Genomic DNA, 25,609 nt, shown 5'->3' with positions numbered 1-25,609 from the left:
AATAGTCTTATATTATGAAACAAAATTCAGGTTATTTTATTTCAATACTAAACTAAATTTGTGGTTAAAAAATATATTGTTTCTTGCATGTATTTTTCCAAATGGTCATAAGTGATATCATGCTGGTGTGATCTTGTTTCCACCTCCCTCAGACACTGATGTTACATCTGTACGGCCACTGGCTGTGCTGCTCTCATCCTCTCCACCAAATGGATTGCGACCACAGCATAGAAGTGTCATTAAACAGTTTCGAAACTATAACACAAGTACATAAATCCAAGGTCAGTATTTAGGCTGTATTTAAAAAATGACACATGCATCCTGCTGGCTGCTAGTGGTAATTTGAGCAGATGATGCTTATTCTAAATGGTTAATGAGACCCTCTCACTTGAGATATATATGTGTACACACACACACACACACATATATATATATATATATATATATATATATATATATATATGTATGTATATATAAAATTCTGTAACGGTTTTTACATTTTATTATAAATATTTTGCTATTTTTTACTGAGCCTGTGCTGGTCTGTTAAATTAAGGATACACTCTGAACCAAAAAAAATCAAAATAAATGTGCACAGTCCATAAAAATCACTGCAAACCTTCATGGCTCAAGAAATGAACAGACCAGCACGAGTATAATACATAAACATAACATAACTCTCTCTCTCTCTCTCTCTATATATATATATATATATATATAGAGAGAGAGAGAGAGAGAGAGCACTTCCCTGGTTAAGATAGAAATAGAAACTGTACTAAAACAGACATTAATTTATAATGAAGCTGTTCACGGTCTGGATCAACGAGTATACTCAGCTTTCACCAAATTTTGCTCCAAGCCACACCCTACACCAGGGCAGGGCTGGCAAATTTTAGCCCAGGGACAAGACTCGACCCAGCAGCCTATTAGGAACATTTTAAGAAAAAAAAATGCAGGTGGCCCAGTGACCGAGCCCAAGGTAGCCCTGTATGGGGCCAGCCAGTGGGGCAGATGCCCACCTGCCCTGAGGGCCAAGCCTGCCCTGCCCCACTCTATATCATAGTTGCCTAATCTCCTGGAATTTTCTGGAGATTCCTGAATTTGTGGGAGTCCTTCCAGACTCCAGAGAGAATGGGGCATCCTTCCAGATCCTGCAGACTTCTTGGTGAAGTGGCTGGGGGTGGCTTAGTGACACAATTCACGCATCATTGTGGCCTGCCGCATTTTCAATAGGCCAACATGGTGATGTCCGTATAGAGAACGTGGCCAAAATTACGTAATACACCGGGCCCCGGCCCTTCACGCCCTCCTACCCGTGGATCTCTCGGAGGCCAATAGAAAACATTTAGCAAGTATGCACTATAGACAGCAATTGCTGTGATATGCATGTTTTATACTCTTCTGTATACATTTCTTATACTCTCTGGTAAGTGTCTTCACTGTGGAAGTGGCTCTTATTAATAACAGAGAGCTCAGTAGTTATATTTGGATTATCCTTGTCTTTAGTATATCGTTGATTTTATAAGCTAATACTTAAGCTAATACTTAAGATCCTTAAAAGCATTTTTTGTGAAGCAACATTCCTGTCCAAAGTAATGAGTTTAAAACATGGTGCCCAACCATCGTGTTTCACAAAGTGCGTTCAGCATCAGAAAATCAAGCAAGCACTTCATATACTGCTATGTAATTTCCTGTACTCCTATAATACTAGTGATGATAATATTAACTAATGAAGGGCAAGAAGAAGCACACATACCTGCTTATTCATGAAAACATAGATGACAGGGTTGTATACAGTGGCTGTTTTTGAGAAGTATGAAGGCATCGATGCCAGGGTGGGTTCAATGACAATGTCCTTATTGGATGCCATCACAATAGCAAATGCAGCATAAGGTAACCAGCAAATGAGAAAGGCTAATACCATAGCAATAACCATCCTGGTCACCTCTCGTTCAGCCCGCTGAGTAGTCTCTGATTCTTTCTGCTGTGCAGCAACCTGTCAATGTATACAACAGTTACTTTTTGCTTAAGTTACTAAATACATGTTCTGTTTCGTCATATTCTATAGGGATCACAGAACTATATGTTGTTTATTCAATTTTATGCAACCACCTAAATTTCATGTCAGTATAAAGACTGTTTAAGTGTAGAGCAGTGTTGGCTAACCTGTGGCACTCCAGGTGTTGTGAAACTACAAGTCCCAGCATAGCCTTCCACCAATAAGCTGCTATATATTGGCAAACCATGCTGGGACTTGTAGTTTCATAAAACATGGAGTGTCACAGGTTAGCCAACACTGGTGTAGAGGATACATTATAACATAGAAAGAAAGCAAACTAATTATCCCATACCCCATTTGAGGGGGTAGCGAGTATTGAAAGTTTTAGTAGATTTTTAAATTTTCACTATTCAGTTTCACCCAAAAAAAGTACTTTCTGCATACATGACGTTGAAATAATTTTAATTAGCAACCAGTGCCAAAGAAGAATACGCTGTAAACCCCATACAGAGCTGGTGCAGTGTAAAATAAGTGTTTCATTTATTTAGTTTGTTCAAAATATCACCACAAATTCTGACATTCGTAATAACGTACTTGTTGTAAGACCTCAGTGCTGTTACATTTAATTGTGCTTTGGTGTATGAGATTCACTAAAGTAATATATACTGATAAGGAGACTTTCAGACAATGTTCCATAGGAAAAACATGCAAATAAGTCTCTCCAAAAAGTGAAAAGATTTATGGCTAAATCTGGATGGCATAAGTAGTCCTCAAATGATCTGTCTGCAAGTGAATGTTCTGTGTCAGCAGAAGCCTGTGTCAAGCTCTGGCATTGACTAACAGGGTTGACATGTACAGGGCCCTCTTAACAACATATGGGGCCCCCGGGCAAAGCAGTGCACCGGGGCCCCTATATATATATATATATATATATATATATATTAAAAAAAAAAAAGATTATATATATGGGCCCTGCAGCCCAGGGGGCCCGTCAGAGGCAGTGAGAGAAAAAAGTTCCTGAAAAAAAGAAGAAGAAAATACTTACCTTGCTCTCAGCTGGCGATCCGGCTCCCTCCCTGGTCCCCTCCTCCGTGCTGCGCTCCGCAATGGATGTCGGGCAGGCGTGATGACGTCACGCCCGACATGCACTGCGAGCGCCGCACGGAGGAGGGGACCAGGGAGGGAGCCGGATCGCCAGCTGAGAGCAAGGTAAGTATTTTCTTCTTCTTTTTTTCAGGAACTTTTTTTTTTTAGCTGCCTCTGACGGGCCCCCTGGGCTGCAGGGCCCCCGGGCACCTGCCCATCGTGCCCTATGTCAGAGACGGCCCTGGACATGTAGTTGGCATTACTTAGAAATCCTTTCTTTTGCCCCACTCACACGAGCATGACTCCTGAGGAAAGTAAAAGTTGGCAAGTATGCATATACGTCTAAGATGGTGATTATTTCAATGCTACTATCGCACACAAAAATAGGCTTTAAGATTTGACTTATGTGCTCAGCAATTGCTCTGCAAGTGAAACAACACAAAAATACAAATACAGCATAGCAATGTATAAATATATTTTAAAGCAAAAGTGAAATGAAACCACAACATTGTAGACATACCTATGCTCTCTATATAATGCAAAGTATTTTTTTCAGACTAAGGAAGACAAAAAACTGTTGCCAAACTGTGAGCAGAGCATTATAATTTAAATAAGATATCCAACTGCCTTTAGCAATACAAATGTATTTAACGTTGGCATGGTGCAGTTATTTAATGAGATCACTATTTTATATGGATGCTATGAGGAATTCTAAAATGTAATAGAGAAACAAGTTGGGGACAGTGTCGGACTGGGGCATGAAGGGCCCACCGGGGGAATGTAGTGATAGGGGCCCACTACATCGGGGTGTGGCCAACTGTAAGAGTGGGTGTGGCCAGTCAAGGGGGTGTGGTCAGCCCATGGAGGGCATTTTACAACGTAAAGAACAAGGACACCTGGTAAATATATATATATATATATATATATATATTCATTATAACTTATAAGGTGCCATTTAAATGGGGTCTGCAGTATGTGTATTGATTCCATTCCCCCATTTCCCTCAGGGCTTCTCTGGTCCTTTCGGATGAAAAAAAAAAATGACAGGCTGGCTGGCTTGGGAGGGTACTCACTAACCTGTGTGTGGAAAGCTCCAGCATCCTGCTCCTCTGGGCGGCCGTGATACCAGGAAGACGGCACACCTCCTCCTCCCCTGCTGAAGTGAAAAGCACACTACCGCACAGGTGCAGAGAGCCCAGACACGGCTCTCTACACCTGCGCGGTAGTGAGTTTGTGATGGAAATGGCCCCGCCGCCCAGAGCTGGATTAAGGCTTTGGGAGGGGGCCCCTAAAATCTAAAATTAAGAGCAAAGTGTCTTCATTGGGTATAAGGCTGTAAACATTGACACATCCTGCATTACGACACCTATAGCCCGCTAGTACGACATTTACAACTCTCCCAGAGGGCTCGTCTAGCTTGTCTGCACAAGAAAAGTCATTACTTCCACAAACTAAAATACTTTACATTAAAACAATCATCAAAACCCCACATTAAAATGGGCATTGACACCACACATTAAAACCAGCAATGATACCACACATTAAAAATACAACTGATACCGCACACTAAAACTAGCAATGATACCGCACACTAAAACTAGCAATGATACCGCACACTAAAACTAGCAATGATACCGCACACCAAAACTAGCAATTATACCGCACACTAAAACTAACATAAAAAAATAAACATTGATAACATAACACCAATTTTGACTATATATGTCTGTATGTGTGTAGCTATATATGTATACCCTTATATAATGCAGCAACTATGTTAGAGGATCCTCTATTTTATTATTCAATAGTAAAGCAATTGTCGAAGCCTGCCACCCACTTATATTAAAGCTTTTAATTAGATTACACACACACATTATATATATATATATATATATATATATATATATATATATATATATATATATATATATATATATATATATATATATACACACACACACACACACACTAAATTCTCATTCAAGCTTTAATATAAAAGTGCCTGGCTTATGTGATTACTTTACTAATGAAACATTAATATCAATGTTCAGTGTATATTTATTGAGATATAGCTGATAAAAAAAATAAACATATGTATATACATATTTAAGAAGACCCTTCATAGCATGATTATTACTTGACTGCTTGATTAAATATGTCAAATGTAGCCACCTATAGCAGCAAGAAAATATATATATTCTCACTGCTATAGGTGACATATTTAATCAAGCAATAAACAATAAACATGCTATGCTGTGAAGGGTCTTCTTGATATTTATTTATATATGATTTATTTGTTTTTAACTGTATAAATATGTGTCCAGTGAAACGGACCCTCACCTGCTAACTTTCTTGTTGCTTCCTGAAGCTGCTTCTGCTGCACATGCGCAGAAGCTCCAATTCGGACATTTTTGACAGTAGTACAGCAGTACTGCAGCTGCTGTACTACTGAAGAGATCATCTGATGCGGGTGGCGGGGGGGGCCTCGGAGAGAGGGGGGCCCAGGACACATGCCCCCTATACCCCCCACGCCGACATCTGACCTCCGGTAAGCTCCGCCCCAACAGCAGAGGGAGTGGGGCTTAATTGCGCCCGGGCCTACCGGTGTATAGCCTGGCTGGCCGGCAGGCCAGTCCGAGGCTGGTTGGGGATACCCAAAACAAAGAAACAAGGCAGACATTAAGGGGTGGGGGCTACATGAAAGATACCAAGCAGGGCATCTTCACTTCCTGTGTGCTATGAGTGCTCTTAAGTGCATGTAACAGAAACTGTGCAGGAAACAAAAGGAATAATATTTAAAAAAAAAAACATTTAAAAAATGTCATGCAGTTGTGCTTGGGAGCTCGGCTCCTGAGCATCCACAAAGGTAATAATGCTCCTGGGGTACATGTAGAGTCAGTTGTAGAGACAAATAAGGCTAATGTTGTGTATTACTAAGGCACAAAAAACAACAAAAGAAGCACTCCCTGTACAACATTCAATTACGGTAAATTCCATCAATTTTTAAGTGAATTACTAAAAAATCTACATGAAGGCACAGACTACAAGTTGCATTAAAACAACTCCCTAGCATTATTGAAATGAGCATGATTATATAAATATATTATGCAATGAAGCAATATTAAAGATAAAATAACTGTGTCAGGTCCTGAGAGGTAATGAAATGACTGAGGCTGGCTACACACTACAGAAAATTTGTCCCAATGCAAAAAAGTCCTGATCAGCATGCCGATACATGTGTACACACTATACATGTTTTACACAATTTACCTTCACATCTGTGCTCTTTATCTGTCATAACCATCAGCTGAAAAAATCGTGACTCTGCACATGCCATAGAGCTCTATGGACACTGCCGGTCATTAGTGCTGGGCGTGATGTCACGCCCAACATTCACTGCAAGCACATCACGGAGGAGCGCAGAAGAGAGAGACTCAGCACGGAAAAAAGAAGAGAAGGGGATCGGACTTAAGGTAAGTTAAGGGGGCCCCTATATATATATATATATATATATATATATATATATATATATATAAAAAAGTGATTTTATATATATATATATATATATATATATATATATACACATAATCACGTTTTTTACATACATATATATATTTTTTTACACACACACACACACACACACTTTATATTTAGGGGCCTCGGTGCACTGCATTGACCGGGGGCCCATAATGTAGTTAAGGTGGCCCTGTTACTATCCTAGTCTTAACTAACATCTATACTCGTTCCCTCTCTGCTGGTATTATACTATGATATTTCAATCATGCAGTAATTACTCCTATTCTGAAAAAAGCTAATTCTGACCCAGATTCTCTCTCCGATTACCATCTGTCATCTGCTATGCCTCCTCCAAACATCGTGTGAGGCTTACCTACACCCACCTTGCTGGCTTGCTTTCTGCACACAATGCAAATCACAGACTTTCAATCCCAACACTCCAGAGAAACTGCAATGACTATGATGGTGAATGATATGATCACTGCTAGATTTAAGAGCAACTACATGCTTCTAATTGTCTTTGACCCTTGTGATACTGTAGATCACGTACTGCCCATACAAATGATGCATTTCCTAGGTCCTCTGTCCTGTCCAGGCTCTCATCCACTTATCGCACATAATTCATTCCACCTTGACTCTGGTTCAGTTGGAGTGCCACAAATCAGTGCCAAGTGCTCTACTCTTCTCTTGGAAAACAAATAAACTTTTTTGGTTTTCAGTATTACCTCTATGCAAACCATCTGTGTTGAACTGCATTACTAAATCTCTTTTTTGTCATTTCATATTGAATGTCTTCTCACCACCTCATAATCCATTTTTTAAAAACTGAACTAGTAATCTGGCCACAAACCTTCAAACAGTGTTTACCTGCAATCTCTATGTTTGTTGACAACACGAAAATAAACTCTACCTTTCAAGCTCGCTGCTTTGGTGTCATCCTTGACTGCATGTTACAGAATACAAAATAGGAAGCTTCTACCAACATACATCTCTTCACTTGTCTCAGAATATCTCCGAACTTGATCCCTCCCGTCTGCCCAAGATCTGTGCTGCTCATCTAAACTCATTACTTGCTCCCATTTCAGTTATAGGACTTTTATTTGGCTGTACCTACTCTGTGCAATTCTCTCCTTTGTACAGCACAAAAACTTCAAGTGTTTCCTGAAAACATACCTTTAAGCAAGCTCATCAAATTCCTCAAACATCTTTTTATCCTCCCTTGGCTATTCCACCTTATTAGCAGCCTTCTACGTAGTTCACACAAAACTCACATTTATTCTCTTACTGCTCAAACAACCAACTGCCCTCCACACCAACAATGTTGTGGGACTGAATCATTTAGCCCCATTAAGCACTTTCCCATTGTAACCTGCACTTTGTAATATGCACTTTGTGGCATTTAGCTTCATGAATTCTATTTTCCTATAAATGATACGATTGCTAAGCCTTGCTCTATTACTGTGTTTGTTTTCGACTGCAAAGTGCTACAGAATATGTTGGCCCTATATAAATAATTGTTTAATAATAATACAGTAATTTTACTTACATTGCATATTTGTCATTGCACTGAGTATAAGTGCATAATGCTGTGAAAGTAGTTATAAGTTTCATAAGGCTTGTGTCTCAGTTTTTTAGGACCTTATCAATACCACTGTCATTATATTAATTATTTAGTTCAGGTCATAGAGACTATGATGATTTTAATTATAGTAGGTACATTTTCTACTTACAGCTCTCAGTGCAATTAGCAGATTTGAATAGGAGAATATGATGGTACTAAGAGGCATCATGAAGCAAGTTGTAAACAAAGCCATAATATAACTGTTGTTGTTGGTCCCTCCAGTGTACCAGTTGGGTCCACAAGATGTCCGCAGACCTAGAGGAAATGTATTGAAACTATTTAAGAAGAAGGCAAAATTTAACAAGCTCAGTCTGTTGTATAAATACTTTCAGATAGTAGTGTTATTTCAGACCAAAAAGGTAAATGTAAATAGCTATGGGTCCCACAGCGGCGACTACTTTTATTAGCTTGAACATTAAGGCTGTCTACTGCATTTAGTGTATATATATGGAGTTTTTCAAAATGAAGTACATCATTTTCAGTGATTCGTGCAATAAAATAGCTTTCAGCTGTATCTTGAAATTGAGAAACATAGTTAATAGTGTGTTTTGTGTGAGTTACAGACATATATAAATAAATAAAAAACATGCTTAGATCTATGGCTTATTGTAAAAATTAGGCCTATTTATACTTGGAAACATGTTATCATTAACTGTTAAAACAACCTGAATGCTCTTTATAACTAAAAACAAATCAGCAAATTAACAAACCTTCAGGAACATAACTGCACCAGCCAAACAAAGGTGGAGATGTCCACATGAATGACCAGATCCAGGTGAATGAACATCCCATGACCGCATGTCTTTGCTGGAAACGGAAATCTCCCATAGGCTTACAGATCACTATGTACCTTTCAAAGGCTAATATTGCCAGTGACCAGAGGCCTACAATACCTGAAAATGCACATAATGTCACATAAATATTTACACCATACAGAATCTTGCATATGTTGTTTTATTAGAAATAAGAATATAGATGTAAATGTTACAAAGGTTCACATGGTAATTTGGTAACAGAAATTTTCAATATTTATTTTCAATAAACATATCAGTATGTCTGGTCTATTTTAGAACGGTGGATTTCAGAGATGTCATAGTTTGCCCTTACGCCTTGCATCTTCCACAAGACAGTTTATTTGTGTAAATATATAACTCTTGGTTGAATATCCAGAATTTCTGCACTGCTAAAGAAACAGTACATTTGGAAACAATTTAAGTAGCTCTCTAGAGAGCCAGATAAAATCACTTCTCCTACCACTATAAGCATAAGGGGATATGTATTTGTCCTCCATACCCTTTGTTTTCAAGTCTGCATTTATTTTGTCTGCCTTGTATGTCCTTGTTTTATGTATGTCCTGTTTACCCTAATGTACGGCGTTGTGGAGCACCGTGCTGTTTTACAAATCTACGATAATAATAATAACCTATAGTAACCTATAGGAACATTTAATACATATTAAGGATCTGATGCAGAGTTGGACGCATATGTGTTAAAATTTACACTAAATTAAAGCTGTATATAAAAATAGGCTAATTAGGCTCACGTTCTGAGGAATAGTGTATGTATCCCAAGATGCATCCAGCTCTGCAGCAGTAGAATATGCTCCAGCCTAAAGTAGGCTCATTAGTGAAAGTAAAGTGCAGCATATTCCCCATTTCTAAATTAAGACTGCTTGCAACTAAGAAATTTTCTTTTACATCAAATATGAATACAGTAATGTTACATGCACACTGCAGATTTATTGGGCAATGTCACATCCACATTAGGAACTGTTTGGATTTATTTGGAACATGATTGTTACTACCTTATTATGTGACAATGTCCCGTGACTGCCCCATTTTTAAGCAATAAACACTTTTGCGCCTTCACTGTTAACACCTTAGTAGTAGTATGTATACCGTACTATCACTGAAACACTAATAACGCACCAATATCACATTAATCACATTGTTTAATAATGCATTTACCTCATTTATTTGAAACCATACAATGTATCGACCATAAAACAACACGATTTTAACATCAAAATATTTATTTTGAAATAACTTTTTTTTTTAAAATAAAACTTTTTCTAATAAAATATAACATTACTTTATTTTTAAAATAATTCTATATATTCCATGAGATGACCTAGGTAAGCTTGCATGACACCCATTTTATAATGGATGTCATCCAGGTAATTCTGCTTTTTCCTTGAAGGTTTGGTTTCCTTGTATGCAGCATCTATGGATGAGAAAAGGGGAAAATATTAGTGTTGCAATAACAATCATTTATTTTCATGTATTGAACATGCCCTAAATGCAGAGTATATTCATCATTGTTGATTGATGATAACTGGGATTTAAATTTTTTGAACATTTTTATCAAATGTATCTTTTTGTTTTATTGCCTAAATCCTTTTGTATTATGCAATCGTAAATTATAGATTTATTTACAAAAGCAACAATTATGCATAGCGCTTTATATAAAGCAGAAATAATCAAGTCTTCCTGTGGCCACAATATGTGGAAAACTCTATGAATTATACTACTTTGACATATTTGACTACATGTTTTTCACAAAATGCCATTGCAGTGCACTTTGCAAAAATTATATATTTGCTTATAAGGAAAAAGTCTGGAACAAATATTAGTTTATTTATTTTTTTGCAAAAAGATAAACATAATGTATTAAAGTTCTAGACACTCTCTGACGTTACACATACACAATCATTTGGCTTAGCCAACATTGACTCATCTAAGGCCTACAAAATCAAACTTGTTTTTTAGGTGGGATAAGATGATACCTTTATTTACCTCCATGGCCTCTTTCTGTTGGTCTTCTACCTCTAGGCCAGTCTCGTCTTGAGCCTCCTCCTCCAGGACCTCTGACACCACCTCCTTTTGCACCTTTGCCAGGGCCTGTTTGGCCTACTCTCTATGTCACTATTCTGTGAAACAGAGACCAAAATACTTTGGGGTGTTTTAGTTGATTTTTTTTTAATAATACAAGCTGCAATGCACACAAATGTTGAAGTTAATAATTTGTAGTTTTTAAAAAAGTTAAATTAAATAATGTACTTTTTTACTACACTCTTCATAGTGTACATATATTATTTGGTTACATAGCTTACATAAAACCTTGATTAACTTTTATAAGGTTTTTGGCCCTAATAAATTAGTCTAAAAAATAATCCTAATATTTTTTAAAAATGTTATGTAATTTTGTGGGGTTAAAGTCGATAATTTTAAATTATCAATAACAATTACATTACACTTTTATTTTATTTTTTGGGGCAGATTAAATCACACGCTGTATTTTAAATAGATTCCAAAGTCACCTAGGATTTGGGCCTATTTGACATATTTTAAAAATATAAAATGAAAACTGCTAACTCACATCTCCTAATCTTCCTCTGCAGGCGAACGTGGATTTTGGCTGACTCCTCCTTAATATGGTCCATCTGGATTGCAGTTGGGCAATGGATTGCCTTGTGGCCATCTGATGGCATAAATACCATTTAGTAGCTTTGTATGCCACGACATTCAAGTGACAGGTATTTCAGTGCTAAGATACCTGTTCAAAGGTTACTGCTCACATACTTGCAACTGAATGAAGCTTTTCCCTACACTGATTGACTGTGTGGCAACATAGTGGCTGTCCAATTCGAAGTAATCATGCCTCCATGGATGACAAAAATCACTTAACTAAAATTGGCACTAAGCAAACATTCATTTATAATACAGTGCTCGAAGTGGAAATTTAGAAGTGGTGGTATGGAAATTTGAAGCAAATGGCCGGTGGCCTGTGGGATTTTGCTAGTATGCCATTTATTATCCCTAGTACGCAAGACAGTCCCATCACATTCAAAACAGTCTCATTCCTACCTGTTCTTACAGTTTACACTACCTGCTGGTGTCGTAAGCTCAGCTGCTGCTAGGCCAGATCCTAGAATGTTGGTCCCTGTTTGGAAAATGCATAGTTACTATTCATTGCAAATAATATACACCCTAGCAGCTTCAACATTAAATCTACATAGCATTCACATTTAAGTAACTGGCCTATTTCTTCTACTACTGCATTATTAGCATTCCTGTTACATCAATAATATATATAATTTATAATAAATAACCACACAGAAATCACCAATACCCCTATATTACAGTGATACATTCCCTCACAATCCAGCCCCTTCACATTACAGTTAGCCCACTCCCAGATTACAGAAATTGGGTATATCAGTTCCACAATATAGCAATATCATCCCCACTTTTGCTGCAAACTGCACTAATATCACACCTCTCCCCACACTGCCCCAATACCACCTCTCTCACCACACTGCCCCAATGTCACTCTGCTGCTCACACTGCCCTAATACCACCCCACACTGCATCAATAGTACCCTTCTGCCAAGACTGTCTCTGCACCACAATAAACCCCACCACACTGCCCCCCCTTCCTCACAATGCCTCCCCCTGCCTCACAATGCCCCCCTCCGCATCACACTGTCCTCATCTGCATTACACTGCCTCCCCAGCATCACATTGATCTCCCCCCAGCATCACATTGCCCTCCTGCATTACATTGTTCCCCTCTGCATCACACCGATCCCCCTGCATCACACTGATCCCCCCAGCATTACACTGATCAGCCCTGCATCACACTGATCCCCCTGCATCACACTGATCCCCCCTGCATCACACTGATTCCCCCTGCATCACACTGATTCCCCCTTGCATCACATTGATTCCCCCTTTATCACATTGATTCCCCTCCAGCATCGCATTGATCCCCCCCAGCATCACATTGACCCCCGCAGCATCACACTGATCCCCCCAGCTTCACATTGGTCCCTCAAGCATCACATTCCCCCCCTGCATTACATTGTTCCCCTCTGCATCACACTGATTCCCCTTTATCACACTGATTCCCCCCAGCATCACATTGATTCCCCTCCAGCATCACATTGATCCCCCCAGCATCATATTGATCTCTGCAGCATCACATCGATCCCCCAGCATCTCATTTATCACATTGTTCCCCCAAGCATCACATTGATTCCTCCAGCATCACATTGATCCCCCCCAGCATCACATTGATTCCCCCCAGCACCACATTGACCCCCCTGTAGAATCACATTGACACCCCCCTCCAGCATCACACAATTCTTTACTTGCCTTTCTTCAGGCATCTCCTTTGCATAGCTCCTGACAGCGTTCACTCAGTGAGGAGGAGGGAGAGGGACAGAGCATCCCATCTGCACAGTGGCTGAGGTCCGTGCTGCACCTGTGTTAAGGTGGCTGGTCCCTAGGGAGGGTCCAGCAACCAAAGAGTAGATCAAAGTGCAGCCGAGCTCATACAAGGGTGTATGAGCTCGGCTGCTTGGACAGGTATGAAACCAGCTTCGAAGTGGGGAGAAGAAATGGCAGTATGTCATACCGACACATACCGCCCACTTTGAGCACTGCTATAATATATACTTTAGTGATAATTCATACATATGCATACAAATGCACCACAGCAATGCTCTACTAGGAAAAAAACAAAAAATATGCCAAAAAGTGCCCACATACATGTCTAATCATACTATATATAAGATGCCATAGACAAGTCAAAAATTTAAATGCTTACCATTTTCCAAAGTGGGAAGGAACTCTCTGGTCCTAGCTGTCTCCACATGAACAAGCGTCAGCCCAACTTCAGCTACGCTGAACTTGAGGTACTGGTGCTTTATATGGTGAAGAGGCTGCATAACACCACAAGGCAGCTAAATGCTGTGGCTGAGCAGCGTATCTGGGAGGAGATAATAATATGGTGGACCTTATCCACCGCACAGTCACCAAAATCAAGAAGCGGTATATAACAGATTTAAAATATATATACCTCATGTATATTACAGCAAAATATATCTGTACTGTCGCAAATATACATCCAAGCAAGTGCAAAATATACTGCCTACATTATGCAATAGTTACTTACAATAAATTTTATGTGTCATGTTTTTTTTCAATATTTTGAAATGGCCATTGAAATTACCATGAAATAAGTATTTTTTGCAACTTTTCTACTTGTTTAATATAATATAATATATAATAGATGTTCTACATTACATTTTGCTATATATATAATTATGGAAAAATAATACCTCAAATTAAGAAGTAAACCATTGAGAAAAATAGAGAAACATAGTTGAATATAATTGAAGTTACGCAGGAGACCCAATGTCACTATTCACGATTCCTAAGTCCACGACTTTCTGGATGGCAATACAGGCCAACACGATCTGCTTGAGAGGCGACAGGGTCAAAGAGGTACTAGGCCCAGCCCTGGCATGATGGCAGTGCCTCTTGAAACCCTGTTACCTGTTAACAGATGATACATTTAATTTAAAAAAATCTCATCTTATGTCTATCTATATATATATATATATATATATATATATACATTATATATATATATATATATATATATTTATATATATATATATATATATATATGTGTGTGTGTGTGTGTGCGTGTGTAGAGATGTCTAGCCACATCTTTATACATGTAGGTATATTTGTGTATATGTACATATGCATATTTCTATGTACAAACACGTCTCTCTCTTTATATACATATTGGATAGATAAATAGATAGTTTATCCTTGTTTAAAACAATAGCATGGCTTAGGTAATTTATTAGATTATTTAATTACAAATATTAAATGGTAAAATATGCAGTATTTGTGTCTCCCAATATGTATTTTTAGTTTGCACTTGTTTGAAATATTGTTGATAACATGATCTTGAAAATTCTGTTTTTCTTCCATAGGGGAAGGTTCCAGATGATGATCTTCTGGTTCCTCCACAACAATCTCTACCTCCTCTTCAAAAGACACTGATGGCACACAGACCAATAATCTAAGACAGGTTTTGAAAAGGCCAAATGTTTGTTCAGTTAGTGATCTGTTGAAGGTATATGCAGAATCATTTGCAACTTGTTGGTCTATGGCTGGATGTAATATTGCAGCGAAGAGCCACAGTTGGAAAGGGTAAGTGCTGTCACCTGCAAGAGCGCACTGTAAAAAAAAAAATGCGTGGTTACACTTGAATTTTAATGATTCAAGTCATAAACGATTGAAAAAGGTCTGACGTGATTGATCTTGATTTCAGGCTTTACATCACAAACACCAGGCTTTTTTTATCCTTTGTAAGTACCATCCACTGCCATTATGACATGCAAAAATTAAGCAATGGAGTAAAATTGCTGCAGCAAAAGGAATTCCTCATCCAATAATGTAAAAAATTGCTTGATGATGGGATACAGGAATACTTGAAGGACCCATTTCAGTACAAAACAACAAAACATTTACTGTTGTCTGAAGTGCCCGAGACACACAGATATGTAACACAGACAACAATTTAGTCAATAGTGGTTCTGCAGTGTGGATGCAGATCATAGGATCTAGGTCACTCTACACAATCTGCAGAGTTTCCAGGATGTCATCAGTTGGGAGCCTGAACCTGCATATCACTTCTGCGTCAGGGATCCCAAAGAGGATAGCATCCCAAAGACCTTTAACATGACCTGTACACATGCTCAATATGCCTTTGTTGTTGCTGCTGCTGGTTACGGAGAAGATGATGTCATGGTCAAAGGATAACATATAACAAATGGCCGCTAAATCCTATAGTGTAGCCGCAAGCAATGGGGAAATCGCTATCACCTGTAGAGGTGAATCCACAATCATCCAGACAGAAGAAACTACCAAGTGTTGCTGATTGTCATTATCATCAGACTGTATTTGCACCAGCTCTCAGGCACCCATAAGTGATACGGCTACTGACAGGCATATATGTGTGCAGGTCTGCCTCACTTCGCAATTCCACGAACATGTCCTTACTGCACACAGCCTATGTTACACTGCCCCTCCACTCAGCCATACTACGTCTCCAAGTTTAAGGAGGCACGAGTGTCGGATCTCCAAACGGATGTAGGTGTATGCTGTATTTCTGGGCATGTGCAGTACAAATTTACTTATTTGCAAGCAAATGAGCATATTCCCATCTCAGCATGAGCCGCTAAATGGTCAGAATAAAACAATAAACATGCTATGTATTTTATCTAATATTGCAATGTTTGTGCATAGGTTCTAAAACTGCTTGTATTATTACACCTAAATGTTTACTAACATGCATGCTATTTGTATTGTCCCATGTATACTGTATTGTGTATGGTATATATTAGTTTGAACTTCTTATAATGCTTAGTTATATGCATGTATTAAAGGACCTATAGAGAAACATGCAAGTGCTTACAGATTTTTGCGTGGTGCATGCTTTATGTTTTGTTTTCACTGTACTTTTTTTGTTTTTCCCTTTTAGAGCCATAAGCTAATCCTGATGCCCTTAATCAGTAACTGAGCATAGTTTAATGTCTTAGAGCAGGCCTGTCCAACCTGCGGCCCTCCAGATGTTGTGAAACTACAAGCCCCAGCATGCTTTGCTGGTAGACAACCAGTTGATAGCTGGAAGAGCATGCTAGGACTTGTAGTTTCACAACATCTGGAGGGCCGCAGGTTGGACAGGCCTGTCTTAGAGCTTCAATCCTATTCCCTAAAAAGTAACCCACATTTTCCTAATTAAGCTGTTGCCTTCTGAATATTGGTGGTATTTATTTGTAAAATATATTTATACCTTGTAAATAAACTCATAGTAACGTTTCCACCCGAGAAGATGACTTTGTGCTATTATTCTAATTATCTCCTTTTTGTGCAGCACTTCATCTGTGCTTTCATATATATACCACCTGCAGGGACTCTTGTGTAGCCTCTTTAACTTGCGCGACCATGAGACAGGAGAATCTGAGCAACAGCCAGGTGGTCTACCTAAGTCATCACTAGTTAGGTGTAACATAGGACAAACTAACACAACACATACATACAAACAAGATTTACATTATATTAGACAACTACAGCACAAGCTGAAAACAGAATGTATTTAAAACTTGTAATTGTAAAGAATGTGAGGGGTTTTCTTGAGGTTTACTTCCCCTCAGTGGTCAAAGTGGAAATTTAGAAGTGGCGGTATGAAAAATGTAATGGAAATATAAATGTATGGAATTTGATAGTTTTACAATGAAAACAGTAGGATAATTTGCAGTATGGCATACCACTGTATACACCCCCACTTCCACCACTACTTCCGCTCATAAATTACATCATAGATTGTGAACTTGCAGTCATTTAGTAAATTTACCCTAAATATTATGGTTTATCCGCAAAAGGAATTGGGCAAAACCTGATATGCTAACATCACCCATTTCACTGGATACATTACACTGGTCGACTTTAGTACTTAACTGAATTAACATTGGATTTAATGATATAATTTAATTATGTGAGCTTTAGTTAAGTCTAGCAAAGCAAATGTTATATCGCTTAAGATATAGGGTTACAATTTTGTAAGATATTAATTAACATCCCTGTTATTTGATGGACAGTAGATTAAGAAGAATAAGCAAAATCTCAAAACATAATTATTTCCTGAATTCTTACAAATGTTACTTTTATACAATAACCGCAACTCCAAAGAAAGCTACCCCCAAAATTATATTAATCATTGTGTCACACACTGAGTGTGTAATGATTGTGAGGTCAGGGACCAATCTGTCTGGTTCCTGGTCCTACAATCAGACCCTCTAGCTGTAATTGACAACAGGGGTCTAGGTTAACAGAGTTAATAAACAGTACCAAGGAATAAGGCCCATGCCCTACTGTGACATATGTCTATAAGCATGTGTGGTATGTTTTATCTGTTATGATTTCAGTATGTTTGGTATGTTTTACCTATGTTATGTATTGTAAGGCAAAGAGATTACTGTAACAATTTTATTATTGTGTATGATTTAATGTGTTGCTGAGGTTACAATGTACTGGGTGGGGACTGCTGGGGTTGGCATACTGTAGAACAAATTTGTGTGTTTGTCTCTCCGTTCTAAGAGGGAGGTGTGTCAGCTGACACATCCTCTTTTGCTTGGGGCTATCGCTTCAGGGGTTTGTTATATTGGCTGAAGACAAGAGAGTATTATTCTCTCAAAGAATCTATTAGAAACCAGCAAGCAGTGGTGCTGAACTCAATATATTATTAGATTATACTTAAACAACAAGTTGCTCTGATGCCCCTATAGACATCCTGTCAAATTAGAAAACTGAGGCGTTAATCGAATTGATGTTCAGGACTGTAATTAGCCAATAAAATAGGCATTAGTCAGGAACACATGCTTGTTTTTAATGCACTGTTAAACTGTAATAAAAACTGACCTGGGAGCTTGTTAATTCTGAGCAGAACAATTACTAAATTGTATTTGAACATAATATGCAGCACAATTAAATCCTTAAAGGAGGAATTTTCACTCGGTAAAAGACAATAAATGTGTTTTGGAAATCTGTGGATTAAATTTTTAAGATTATTAAAAAAAATAAAATAAATTAATTTGTCTTGAAAATTCAAATGAAAGAATATTTAAATTCTACTGTGTATAGTCATTCAATGTCAGTTAATATTATTTGATTAGTTCAAGATGGTTTCCCCATAGCGCACAAAAGTAAGGCAGATATATATGATATGGTTTAATACAACACAAAACTGCAATGGTTAACATGAAATGCAAGGTTGCAACCTAAATGCATGCATATAATAAAAACAGCAGAATACACTGGCTCCAAACCCTAAATCAGCAATAGTCCTTTTATAATGGACACGGAGGTCCCAGGAAGCTGAAACGGTTAAATGAGTCCCAATGTAAAGTGTTGCTCCAAACGTGATTGGATTCGCAGTGTCTGTATCAATATAACTCCGTACTAGGATGTAGGTGTAGTCGGAGACCAATGACAGTCAGAGGGTGCAGTAAATGGGAATAATAAGCAGACAGATAAAGCCAATTTCTGCAGTAAAGTTCCGGTACTCACAATAAATGCCGATAGAGCAAGATGGCGTTGAGCGGTCAAAAGTTCCGATCCAGTGGTGAAAGACTCGTGGTGTCGGGTTCACTCACCCCTGTAGTGGTAGCGGTGCCGCTGGCAAGGTCACCAGGGGTGGATTCTAGATAGACTAGGAGCAGGCCTTGAATTGGTGATAGCTGGTAATGCAGGTAGCGGCTTCACCAGTAGGTGGCAGAGTTTAGCTACGGGACCTAAAAGTGCCAGCACTGGCTATTTGACTCTGTTTTTTTATTTTTTTCCATAGCCCCTGTAGTGGGTAATCAAGGTAAAGTTAGACATATTATGATAAGTCCCCAGTAGAAAAAGGGGGGTGCATAGTGGGGGGCACATTAAGGACCCCATTAAGGGGCTGGCCATGGTCAAGTGTTAGCAGGCACCAGAGATGTGTTCCCCATTGTGTGGGGTGGCCCATCATATAAACTGACAGTAACAAGGGCCAGTGTGAAGCAACAAAGATGGAGAGCCCCATCAGTGAAAGCAACACAGCAAGACACCACCAGGGGCATCCCAACCTTCAGGGCTACCCTAGAAATAATACCATCACATCAGACACAGATTGGCATAACAGGGAAAAGAGGCAGTGAGAGTCTGAGAGCTCATTCTTTCAAGCACCCCATGGACAATCCCTCCTTCTAAAGACCCCCAAATTACTGTCTATTTAGGAAATGAGTGTAAAGTAGGTTGGAGACTGGAGTCCCTGGAGAGTGAGATGGTAGTCCTGAGCATCTGTGAATCATCCATCTGCATGTCTGCAAACAAAAGTGAGCTGAATAATTTGCAAAGCCTGTATGATTTACCTGTGGTCTGTGCCTTCCAACAGTTGTGGCTGGTATGTAACCCACTATTAGTTTCTAAGTACTTTGAAGGAGTGTGAGGAGATTAAGAGAAAGTATTACCATCTGATTATGATATGTAGACTGGCATTTAATTGTGTACATCTTGCAACCTCTAAGGTTTTCCGTACTGGAGGAAGAGGAGTTAATAAAGTTTATGTTTCCTGTTTCAAACTGAGATGGTCTGGCGCTCAATATTATTGCTATTGCACTATGTTCACTATAGTGTCCACTCCACACCATGACTCTGTTAATCACCTGTGTTTTCAGGGAGGTCTCTGGTCTTATTAGCTCTTACCCACCAGAAAAGTCAGCATGTAATTGCAGATTAGGCCACCAAGGGCACCTTCACATTACTTTGCTATGAGTTGTAAATGACCCATAATTTCCTAATAAATGTGTATTTGCGGATTCATTGCATGTCAACTTCTTTATTATGGGTGGATTTGGTCTATAATGTAAGCTTGTAGACAATTTTTGCCTTAAATTTTTCAAGTAAGAGGTGCATCAAGTTACGTTTTTGACACACTTCCAAAAATAGACTATCTCACATTCATAATAAAGGTTACTATATATTAGAGATGCTCAGGCTTGGTTCCCCGAGAATCGAACACATCCGAGCTTAGCATATCCGAGTACTGAGCCGGTACTTTTGCGCTCCCTCGGTATTGAAAACGAAGCAAAACGTCATTGTTACGTCGTCAGATTTCGCGAGTTTTGGATTCTATAAGTACCGCCCTCCATGGTGATCCAGCGCCATTTTACAGGGGGACACAGAAGGGGTAGCACAGTTCTTGGCAGTCTCTAGTGCAGTTGGGCAGCGTCATAGGTAGAAAAGAAAGAGGAGGGGTAGCAGTGTTCTTCAGATTCTCCAGTGACATTCAGGAGAGCTCCATTGCTAATTGTCATTGCTGAAATACAAATAATAGGTCTTGCAGGCTTGGTCTTCTAAATCTGCAGTCTTTGTTTGAAGTGTATGAAAATAATAATGTAACCTATAAGGTGGTCAAAATTGACTGCAAATGACTTGAAATTAGTGTTATTGAGATTACTAATAATAATGTAGTGGGGAAAAAGAGCAAAAATATCTGATTTTAGCAAAACAAATAGGGATTTTAGAAACAAAATCAGGATTCAAAACCAAAACACAAGGGCGGTTTTGCCAAAACCAAAACACGAAGTTAGTCCAGCTCCAAAGCCAAAACCAGAACACGTGGGGTCAGTGAACATCTCTACTATATATATATATATATATATATATATATATATATATATATATATATACAAGTTAACCCGTGCATGATACTCATGCATTCGAGTCAAATCAAGCTACTTAAGGTCTTAAAAAGGTTCTTGTCATGCATTTGGACCTAGCCCAGGCCTCCTCAGGGGAAGAGCGTTAGTTCCCGACGCAAGCGGCCTTTTTAATGTGTGTTCATGAGGTAAAATTACCTCACGAAAATGAGTTTGACCCCTCAACTCGTAAATTTAGCCTTTACTACCCCTCCCACGGGGGGAAGGGGGGATGATGGAAGTTAACTGACTTGACTATTCTAATTTTTTTGTCAAATAATGTCAGTATACCAAATTTCAGGTCAATTGGATGAGCCCTTTCTGAGAAAATAGTTTTTTCCACACACACACACACACACACACACTAACGCACGCCTCTACACATGTGTGTTCATGAAGTAAAATTACCTCACGAAAATGAGTTTGAGCCCTACCAAATTTCAGCCCTTTTTGATTTTTTTTTCCCACACACACTAAGAATTTAGTAGGTCAGTGTATAACTCTGCCCAGCAGGTGGCGCTGCAACTTGTTTTTTTTTTTTCATACACAGACGCCACTAAGCATTTATATATTAGATATATATATATATACAGGGCCGGACTGGGACTAAAAATCAGCCCTGGCATTTAAAGTACACAGGCCCACCTCAGGTCCAGAAGAAAAAAAATCGCGTGCCATCGCGCAGCGGCGGCGCCGAAAAGGGAGTGTCCACATTGTGTTGTGGGTGTGGCCAACATGGGGCATTGATACATACATTAGAATAAAACATTACATTTATCACGCCCTCCCAGCCACATCACGCCATCTCCCCAGGCACATTATGACACCCCCAGCCCACTGTAGTTATCTATGCTTCTGGTGCTGCTGACATCCATAAGGGTGTGAACTTCCTGTAGAGTGAGCAGGGAAGCTCTTTGTCTCACGAGATTACCAAATCTTGTGAGACCTAGAGCTCCTCGGCTTGCTCTGCAGGCTGTGTCCTATCCAGGGACTGGGAGCAACTATCAGATTCCTCCTGCTAACCAGAGCTGGATTAATGCTCGGGGGGCCTGGGTTATTTAAGACAGGGGGCCCCTATTATGTAACATGGTTATCATATTAGACACAATGTTAGACAAATACACAGGCAATACTGTGTGCACTACTGTTAGGTGCACGCAGCTTTGCCTTCACAAGCAGTACATTGTGAAGTGGGACTTACCTCCCAACTGTCCTTGTAGTCTGATCAAATCTCACTAAACGAGACAGTCACCAAAATTCGGGACTTCCCCACCAGTGTTCTTGTCACTTACACCACCTGTCGCTGCTGGTGTCTTTAGTTGCTGCTTGTCTGGATCCTCGAATGCTGGAGGCCCTATTTGGAAAAAAAAATGGGTACATGTAATTTAGAAACCTCCAACCAGCCCTGGTGTTTAATCAATGCAACCCATGTTTTATAATTAGGCCTCCCTCCAGCCTCAACATTAAAATTGTAGTATTCACGTTTAATAAATAAACCTATATACCTCCCTCCAAACAACCCCAGCAATAAATTAAATCGCATTTACGTTTAAGAAATATACCTATTTCCCCCAACCATCAATGCCATTAAATAATTCCTAATTACATTTAATAAATAGACGTTATTTTTTTTCCAAACAGCCCCACTTTCAATTAATAGCCCCCAAATCATATTATGCCACAATAGTGCCCCAGTTTGTACAATAGTGCCCCCAAATTATATTATACCACAATACTGCCCCCGGTTGATATTATACCTCAATAGTGCCCCCAAATCATATTATGCCATACAGTAGTGCCCCAAATCATATTATGCCACAGAGTAAACATATTAACAACACTAAATTACATTTGCATAAAATGTGAGGTTATATATATATCCAGTAGGAATATACAGCACCCCCCCTCCCCTCGTGTGGCATCCTTTCTCTTCTATCCCTCCCCCCTGTGTGGCATCCTCACTTTTCTCCCCCCCCCCCCCCCGTTTTCTGTGTGCCATCCTTACCCCCGTTTCACCTTTTTCTGTGTGCCATTCTGTCCCCCCTTTCCCTTTTTCTGTGTGCCATTCTGTCCCCCCTTTCCCTTTTTCTGTGTGCCATTCTCTTTCCTCTTTTCCTGTTTTCTGTGTGCCATTCTCTTCCCCCTTTTCCTGCTTTCTGTGTGCCATTTTCTTCCCCCTTTTCCTGTTTTCTGTGTGCCATTCTCTTCCCCTTTTTCCTCCTTTCTGTGTGCCATTCTCTTCCCCTTTTTCCTCCTTTCTGTGTGCCATTCTCTTCCCCCTTTTCCTGCTTTCTGTGTGCCATTCTCTTCCCCCTTTTCCTGTTTTCTGTGTGCCATTCTCTTCCCCCTTTTCCTCCTTTCTGTGTGCCATTCTCTTCCCTTTTTTCTTCCTGTGTGCCATTCTCTTCCCCCTTTTCCTGTTTTCTGTGTGCAATTCTCTTCCCCCTTTTCCTGTTTTCTGTGTGCCATTCTCTTCCCCCTTTTCCTGCTTTCTGTGTGCCATTTTCTTCCCCCTTTTCCTGTTTTCTGTGTGCCATTCTCTTCCCCCTTTTTCTCCTTTCTGTGTGCCATTCTCTTCCCCCTTTTCCTGTTTTCTGTGTGCCATTCTCTTCCCCCTTTTCCTCCTTTCTGTGTGCCATTCTCTTTCCCCTTTTCCTGCTTTCTGTGTGCCATTCTCTTCCCCCTTTTCCTGCTTTCTGTGTGCCATTCTCTTCCCCCTTTTCCTGCTTTCTGTGTGCCATTCTCTTCCCCCTTTTCCAGCTTTCTGTGTGGCATTCTCTTCCCCCTTTTTCCTCCTTTCTGTGTGCCATTCTCTTCCCCTTTTTCCTCTTTTCTGTGTACCATTCTCTTCCCCCTTTTCCTCCTTTCTGTGTGCCATTCTCTTCCCCCTTTTCCTGCGTGGCATTCTTCTCCCCCTTTTCCAGCTTTCTGTGTGCCATTCTCTTCCCCCTTTTCCTGTTTTCTGTGTGCCATTCTCTTCCCCTTTTTCCTCTTTTCTGTGTGCCATTCTCTTCCCCCTTTTCCTCCTTTCTGTGTGCCATTTTCTTCCCCCTTTTCCTGCGTGGCATTCTCTTCCCCCTTTTCCAGCTTTCTGTGTGGCATCCGTCACCCGCTATCTTCCCCCCCCGTTTTACTGTACTTACCTTTTCATCTTCTTTTCTCCTCCTGTCTCTGTCTTCTTCCTTCTTCTGTTCCACGCTCCTCAGACCCGGCCGACTCGACAATGCAGCGTGCAGCGCTGCCCATGTGATCTGGTGGCTGGTTCCTCAGCCAGCTACCAGTTTGTCAATGCACGCTGTGTCAGTGCACGGTGTACGCTGTCAGTACACCGTGCACCGACTGCCAGGGACCGCACTGGCCCATCTGCCCATCGGCCCTTCGGGTTATACTACCACAGCGATTTCCAAACACTTCATAATTAGTAACACTGGAGTTAAGTTATTGTGTAGCACAATGAGAAGCAACAAACCATAGAGTGAAGGAGAAAACCTATACCGATAACAGCTGCAGCTCCTTTACTGTATATATGAACATTTATGCCAACAATGAAAGAGTTGATAATAAACAGTGTGATGCAGTGCTGTATCTATCTTCTAAATAGATAAAAACTTTACTCCCTTCAGTCTATGTTTAATCATAATATCTAAAATGATGCTTACACAGTAAAAATTGTTTAGATGTTTTTTGTCAGTGGTATTTGAAATGTATGTAATTGTGGAGGACTAGTGATATTACAATATTTTGAAACACTTTTTTTTAAAAAGTTTGGAAAGTAGTCAACTGAAATTATTCTACAATATACTCATATTTATATCATAAATATAACTTTTTTTAAAATATTAGAACTTTACATTTGAATGGACAGATTAACAATTTAAACACCATATTTCTTTTGTATACTATAGAATAAACAAATTACTTTCACCTTTAATTGGTATGTTTAAGAAGATCTCATCTTACCTGTTAAGGAAACCATGAATCCTTCAAATTCACATACCGCTTTGCCCATTGTGAAGTAGCCAAAAATATTGTTGTGGAAGCTAACACTGCTCCCAAAAATAGTGACCAGTAAGTCAGCTACTGCCAGATTAAGTAATATGTAGTTCAAAGGAGACCTCAGCTTCTTGTACTTGATGGAGACCACTATAACCATGCCATTGACAAAGAAGGCTAAAACCACCACCATACCCATGAGCACAGAGACCATCAAATAGGTACTATGAGGGGCACGGTGAGGCCATTGGGGTCCGTCAAAAGGTCCTGGGGTCTCATAAGCTGACATGTTCGCTGCATGCAT

The 25,609-nt window shown here is 39.5% G+C and overlaps 1 protein-coding gene across 1 annotated transcript; it reads right to left on the bottom strand.

Moving 5' to 3' along the window:
• Window positions 1-68: 68 nt before the first annotated feature.
• LOC142140261 (pinopsin-like) lies at window positions 69-25,609 on the bottom strand. The gene is made up of 5 exons (XM_075198081.1): window positions 25,273-25,609; window positions 8,933-9,115; window positions 8,332-8,477; window positions 1,757-1,996; window positions 69-255 (listed from the first exon to the last, which is right to left on the bottom strand). Exons 1-5 carry the CDS (start codon window positions 25,607-25,609, stop codon window positions 118-120), a joined length of 1,044 nt encoding a protein of 347 aa, XP_075054182.1. The 3' UTR covers window positions 69-117.

The sequence above is a fragment of the Mixophyes fleayi genome, chromosome 2 (genome assembly GCF_038048845.1).
Source record: "Mixophyes fleayi isolate aMixFle1 chromosome 2, aMixFle1.hap1, whole genome shotgun sequence".
NCBI lineage: Eukaryota > Metazoa > Chordata > Amphibia > Anura > Limnodynastidae > Mixophyes > Mixophyes fleayi.
This window is presented reverse-complemented; position numbering and strand designations above follow the sequence as displayed.

Excerpts from the sequence above, each read along its gene's own strand:
- LOC142140261 (XM_075198081.1), bottom strand. The coding sequence starts at position 25,609 with ATGCATGCAGCGAACATGTCAGCTTATGAGACCCCAGGACCTTTTGAC. Across the intron at positions 9,116-25,272 it reads ATTCATGGTTTCCTTAACAG|GTATTGTAGGCCTCTGGTCA; the intron begins GTAAGATGAGAT and ends GTGCATTTTCAG. Across the intron at positions 1,997-8,331 it reads TGCTAATTGCACTGAGAGCT|GTTGCTGCACAGCAGAAAGA; the intron begins GTAAGTAGAAAA and ends ATACATTGACAG.